A 7,152-nucleotide genomic window follows, 5' to 3' on the forward strand; every position below is an offset into this window, starting at 1 on the left:
TTGCTGCTGTCACATAAATAAGATATGATCCACGATGAACCCATCCCGACTCACTGTGATGAAACAAACAAAGAAACTAACAAGGAATCCAATAAAAACTAGACGTTAGAAACCTCAGAACGTCAGTGTGTTACAGTATATCAATAAGATATCCACAAATGAACAGATGCTGACTCATTGTAATGATCCTGAAACAAACAAACAAATAAAACCAACCAACCAACCACCAATCAAAAACCAACAAACCAACAAACAATGCAGTACAACCGACACAATAGACACCCCTAGCTTCAGTGTGTTAGTACTCAAGGTTACTCTACAAGCCGATGTAAACACAAGTCTTTCAAGGGAGCTTTTCCATAATTGCTTCAAATCTCAGTTTGTGTCAAGCTCTGCAGAAACAGCTTTTCACAATCAAACCAACAAGGGATGCATGATTGTCAGACAATAGAAAACACTATGATGCTTCAGTTTGTTAGTATTTAAAGGGATATTTTGGGATTTTAGCTGTCTTCCTAGGGAGCTTTTCCATAATTGCTTCAAATCTGTGATTGTGTCAAGCTCTGCCTGAAACAGCTTTTCATGCATACCTACAGTAGGTACAAAGGGATTGTCAGAGTTGTTGACACTCAATGGAAGCAGTGTTCCTTCAACAACAACATAAATACAGTGCATTCGGAAAGTACTCAGACCCCTTCCCTTTTTCCACATTTCGTTACATTACAGCCATATTCTAAAATTGATTAAATAAAAATGTTTGTCATCAACCTACACACAATACCCCATAATGGCAAAGCGAAAAACTTTTTTATACATTTCTACGAATTTATAAAAAATGTAAAACTGAAATACAGTTGAAGTCGGAAGTTTACATACACTTAGGTTGGAGTCATTAATTAAAACACCTTTTTCAACCACACCACAAATTTCTTGTTAACAAACTATAGTTTTGGCAAGTAATTTTTCCAAAAATTGTTTACAGACAGATTATTTCACTTATAATTCACTGTATCACAATTCCATTTGGTCAGAAGTTTACATACACTAAGTTGACTGTGTCTTTAAACAGCTTGGAAAATTCCAGAAAATGATGTCATGGCTTTAGAAGCTTCTGATAGGCTAATTGGCATAATTTGAGTCAATTGGAGGTGTACCTGTGGATGTATTTCAAGGACTACCTTCAAACTTAGTGACTCTTTGCTTGACATCATGGGAAAATCAAAGGAACTCAAGTCTAGTTCAACCTTGGGAGCAATTTCAATACGCCTGAAGGTACCATGTTCATCTGTACAAACGATTATACTTGCGTACTAACACCAGAGGACCACGCAGCTGTCATACCGCTCAGGTAGGAGACGCGTCCTGTCTCCTAGAAATGAACGTACTTTGGTGCGAATAGTGCAAATCAATCCCAGAACAACAGCAAAGGACCTTGTGAAGATGCTGGAGGAAACCGGTACAAAAGTATCTATATCCACAGTAAAACGAGTCCTATATCGACATAACCTGAAAGGCCGCTCAGCAAGGAAGAAGCCACTGTTCCAAAACCGCCATAAAAAAGCCAGACTGCAAATGTGGACAAAGATCGTACTTTTTGGAGAAATGTCCTCTGGTCTGATGAAACAAAAATAGAACTGTTTGGCCATATTGACCATCGTTGTGTTTGGAAGAAAAAGGGGGATGCTTGCAAGTCGAAGAACACCATCCCATCCGTGAAGCACGGGGGTGGCAGCATCATGTTGTGGGGGTGCTTTGCTGCAGGAGGGACTGGTGCACTTCACAAAATAGATGGCATCATGAGGCAGGAAAATTATGTGGATAAATTGAAGCAACATCTCAAGACATCAGTCAGGAAGTTAAAGCTTGGTCGCAAATGGATCTTCCAAATGGACAATGACCCCAAGCATACTTCCAAAGTTGTGGAAAAATGGCTTAAGGAAAACAAAGTCAAGGTATTGGAGTGGCCATCACAAAGCCCTTACCTCAAATCCCATAGAACTGAAAAAGCGTGTGCGAGCAAGGAGGCCTACAAACCTGACTCAGTTACACCAGCTCTGTCAGGAGGAATGGGCCAAAATTCACCAAACTTATTGTGGGAAGCTTGTGGAAGGCTACCCGAAACGTTTGACCCAAGTTAAACAATTTAAAGGCAACGCTACCAAATACTAATTGAGTGTATGTAAACTTCTGACCCACTGGGAATGTGATGAAAGAAATAAAACCTGAAATAAATCATTCTCTCTACTATTATTCTGACATTTCACATTCTTAAAATAAAGTGGTGATCCTAACTGACCTAAGACAGGGAATTTTTACTGGGATTAAATGTCAGGAATTGTGAAAAACTGAATTTAAATGTATTTGGCTAAGGTGTATGTAAACTTCCGACTTCAACTGTACCTTATTTACATAAGTATTCAGACCCTTCACTATGAGACTCGAAACTGAGCTCAGGTGCATTCTGTTTCCATTGATCATCCTTGAGATGTTTCTACAACTTTATTGGAATCTACCTGAGGTAAATTCAATTGATTGGGCATGATTTGGAAAGAACACAGTGGCCTCCATCATTCTTAAATGGAATAAGTTTGGAACCACCAAGACTCTTCCTAGAGCTGGCCGCCCAGCCAAACTGAGCAAATCGGGGAATGGCCTTGGTCAGGGAGGTGACCAAGAACCTGATGGTCACTCTGACAGAGCTCCCGAGTTCCTCTGTGGAGATGTGAGAACCTTCCAGAAGGACAACCATCTCTGCAGCACTCCACCAATCAGGCCTTTATTGTAGAGTGGCTAGACGGAAGCAACTCCTCAGTAAAAGGCACATGACAGCCTGCTTGGAGTTTTACAAAAGGCACCTAAAGGACTCTCAGAGCATGAGAAACAATATTCTCTGGTCTGATGAAACCAAGATCGAACTCTTTGGCCAGAATGCCAAGCATCACGTCTGGAGGAAACCTGGCACCATCCCTACAGTCATGCTGTGGGGATGTTTTTCAGTGGCATGGGCTGGGAGACTAGTCAGGATCGAGGGAAAGATGAAAGGAGCAAAGTGCAGAGAGATCCTTGATGAAAACCTCCTCCAGAGTGCTCAGGACCTCAGACTGGGGTGAAGGTTCACCTTCCAACTGGACAACGACCCTAAGCACACAGCCAAGACAATGCAGAAGAGGCTTCGGGACAAGTGTCAATGTCCTTGAGTGGCCCAGCCAGAGCCCGGACTTGAACCCGATCGAACATCTCTGGAGAGACCTGAACATTTCTGTGCAGCAGAAGAATGGATAGGATCTGCAGAGAAGAATGGAAGAAACTCCCCAAATACAGGTGTACCAAGCTTGTAGCCTCATTCCCAAGAAGATTTGAGGCTGTAATCACTGCCAAATGTGCTTCAACAAAGTACTGAGTAAAGGGTCCGAATACTTAAGTAAATGTGAAATTTCTGTTTTTAATACATTTGCAAAAATGTCTGAATTCCTGTTGCTTTGTCATTATGCTTTGTCATTATGAGGTATTTTGTGTAGATTGTTGGGGGGAAAAAAATATTTAATCAATTTTAGGATAGGGCTGTTAACATTACAAAATGTGGAAAAAGTCAAGGGGTCTGAATACTTTCCGAATGTTGTGTATAAAACCTAAAAGATATTACAGACACTGATATTTTATTGCGATTCAAAGTTACAAACATATCGCTCACCATGTCTGCTGCAGAGTCAAGAGAGAGCCATGAGAAAACAAGTTTTAATCAGTCATGGAAATAAGTGGTAAAAACATGTTGGCTCACCATTTAAAAAGCAGATGGAGAACAAGCTATAGAAGGAAAAATACTGGAGTTTTGGCGCAGGTACAGCCGACTAGCACAAAAATAATATTGCAATATTGTCAAAAATAATATCCTGATATGTAACTATAGATTTTTTCCCCCCCATCACTAATGACAACCAACCTGGGTGTGATGGGTAGGGACTAGAGAAATGGGTTAGCTTGCAGGTCTCTGTAGCAACGCACTGTACTGTACACACTGGTAGTGATGGGTGGGTTGACTCATAACCCGCAGTCCCCGCGGTTATATCCGCAGGGCAGGTGGGTTTAGGGTCATGTAATATTGTGTGGATGAAGGGTGGGTGGGTGGAGGGTGGGTTGATCGATCCACGGAGGCAAAAAGGACAATGTCAGAGATTAATTCAATAAGAGAAAAGCTGCAAAATGGAGAGTTAAAGTGTAGGTAGGGACAGAAAAGTAGCCTAGGATTAGGGAAAGTTTTGGTGATGTGGTAAAAGAGGATGATAGCAGTGAGGTGCTATACAAATTTGACAGTCACAAGAAGAGGAGTTTAAATAGGCCTATGGCACTTCAGGGAACTGTAGCCTACTGTTCAGATGGGTTAAATGGAAACTGAAATCTGGACACAGAATGTAGTCCTATAACCTCTCACATAGCCTTTAATATTAACTCCTCCAGAATTAAACAGTTATTGCAGTGAAATGATAGGCCTACACCAAATGAAGTGGAAAAAATATGATTTATTTCTTTCAGCATCTTGAGAGAATGTGAATGTGCAGTTAGATACTGTCTGTAGAGATGGTTTTATCAGCATCATAAAAGCTGACAGTATTTCAACCACATAAAATATGCACCCAAGCCGAACTGAAAGCTTAGAAACATGTTGGGTCATTTTTACAGCTTTCTATTTCCTTACAACCTGATCAAACTGATGTCATTTGGACATTTTCAGTTTTTTGTTTTAATTAGTGCATTTTATCCCCGATTCCTAAAGAAGCACCTTTGATTGAAGCATTCGTTCTATCGATTTATGACATTATTCTGTTGAGCAAGGGTTTATTAAGTATTCTAGGTCAGGACCCAGTTTGGGAAATGCTGTTCTAGAGCAATATATATATTGACAGAAGAGAAGCTGCAAGTATATAATTATAGACAAGTTGACTTACAAATAGCTTACCAAAATTTTGGAAATTACAGTATAAGCAGAAACAAATCTAAATCAGGCAACAACAAGAAAATCAAACAGCTGACCCGAGCACCACTAATATCTCTGCAGCAAAGTACTGTACTATACACACTGGCCTCAAGTCTTTTCTGTCCTACCACAGTGTGTGTGTGTGTGTGTGTGTGTGTGTGTGTGTGTGTGTGTTCGGAGGGGGAGGGGGGGGGTCCCCACAGCAGACCCATGATCACTCCAGCTGAGAAGGCTTAATTTATCATGCAGAGGCAGCAGCTGTACCTCTCCCTATATCCCTCAAACACACACACAGTCTCTCTCTCTCACACACGCACGCACACACACACACACACACACACACACACACACACACACACACACACACACACACACACACACACACACACACACACACACACACACAGTTAAATTATTCCCAATAGTTGTTATGCATGCTTACAATATTGCTCTGTATTGTGTATGTGAAATGGGCAACTATAAATATTTAGCTACCTTCTTTCTAAATATAGATGCTTGTAGCCTAAATGAATATACACCATTCCTAGGTAAATAAATTATTTCAATTTCTTGATAGGCCCGCGCACTGCTGTCAGAAACAATCAGCGCGAAGACGTGATTACTTAAGACGTGATTACTTACATCTTTGAAAATTGGAAGTCCATTAACGTGGCTACGCAGTGGCTGCTGCTGAGCGCGAAGATGCTTCTGTTTTGCCGACTGAAGGCACATGGTGATCATCTCCGTGCACGCCAACATCTCTGAATAATTTGGAAGATGTTGTATAGCGGACTTGTACACACCTGCTTCTTTTACTAGCTTGAAAATGTGTGGGGTGTTCAAAAGTGTCGCCCTGTGCTGTCAAACCGAAGCAACCGTGCTCCAACAGTGATGTCGCTCTGCAACTTTCTGCGGTAGGTAACCCACCTTCTCGAGAGCTGATTGGCCAGTGTCTTCGTTGAGCATCCCTCCTAGGCAAGAGAAGGAAAAAATACCAAGTGGCGCATTAACATTATTTTACAAGATAAATCTTATAAAATAGTAGAATCAGGCGATATCAAACAAAAGTAGAGAATACAATTGATAAACCTACAGTGCAGATGTTGGATGGGAATACAATTAGGACTACTTCTACATATAGGTTACATTTATTTAAATATGAATTGTATATTTCGCCTCAAAACACAGATTTTCTTGAAAATAAAGAAAATGCATGTACATGTATTTCACTTATTTCACTTCCCCTTATAAAGGTGAATCAGCAATGTATTGTGCCTGACATTGCCATCTGCTGGTGATGATAGACTATGCCCACAGAACAATGAGCCAGATATTTCACTGGACGTAAAAATATAAGCATCCGGTTGACATTTCCACTCACAACCAAATTTGGTGATGAGAGGAAGCCCAATGGCCAACAGTATGAGAAGACGGAGCAAGAAGGATTTTGGTCAACATTATGCAAATGTTCTCATTGATTAATTAGTTGACCTTTATTTAACTAGGCAAATCAGTTAAGAACAAATTCTTATATACAATGATGGCCTACTGGTGAACAGTGGGTTAACTGCCTTGCTCAGGGGCAGAACAACAGATTCTTACCTTGTCAGCTCAAGGATTTGATCCAGCAACCTTTTGGTTACTGGCCCAACACTCTAACAACTAGGCTACCTGCCACCCCGTGCCAAATAAACGTTTGATCTCAATACAGTTTTCTGTTACACAAAACAGAGTGGAGAAAGTTTTGTAGATGTTACACTTTGCCAAAGTAAAAAAAAATATTGCATTGTTTAGAAGGAATGCAAGGGCGAATTTAGTTATTCCACACGCGCACTTCACAGAGTAGGCGTTCCCTAACGGAAATATGCAAATATATGCTAGAACGCGCCAATAGGATCTAATTTGTTCCCATTGGAAACGACAGGCTATCTTTCGTTAGTTATAAAAATCTTTGCTATACCCTTAAAAAAAGATTGCAGTTTTGAAACAGCAGTAAAGGTGCAGTAACTGTGGTCTTTTGGATGCAGTTATTGCAGAATAACTGCAGTGCACTGCAGTTGAAGTGCAGTTATACTGCACTGTAACTGCAGTTACACTGCAAAATTAGGGCAGTAAAAAAAACATTATTTTGGACGTAGTAATTGCAGGACTCTGACTGCAATCTTTTTTGTAAGGGTAGC

The 7,152-nt window shown here is 40.6% G+C and overlaps 1 protein-coding gene across 1 annotated transcript in view; it reads right to left on the reverse strand.

The window, feature by feature from the left end:
• Positions 1 to 5,915, reverse strand: part of necab3 (N-terminal EF-hand calcium binding protein 3) — a 56,906-nt gene extending 50,991 nt beyond the window's left edge. The window contains exon 1 of the mRNA XM_014168117.2: positions 5,615 to 5,915. Within this exon, the coding sequence (XP_014023592.1) occupies positions 5,615 to 5,731 (117 nt within the window). The 5' untranslated portion in view covers positions 5,732 to 5,915. The remainder of the gene's footprint in view (positions 1 to 5,614) is intronic.
• Positions 5,916 to 7,152: the final 1,237 nt, after the last annotated feature.

The sequence above is a fragment of the Salmo salar genome, chromosome ssa22 (assembly GCF_905237065.1).
Source record: "Salmo salar chromosome ssa22, Ssal_v3.1, whole genome shotgun sequence".
NCBI classification, from domain to species: domain Eukaryota; kingdom Metazoa; phylum Chordata; class Actinopteri; order Salmoniformes; family Salmonidae; genus Salmo; species Salmo salar.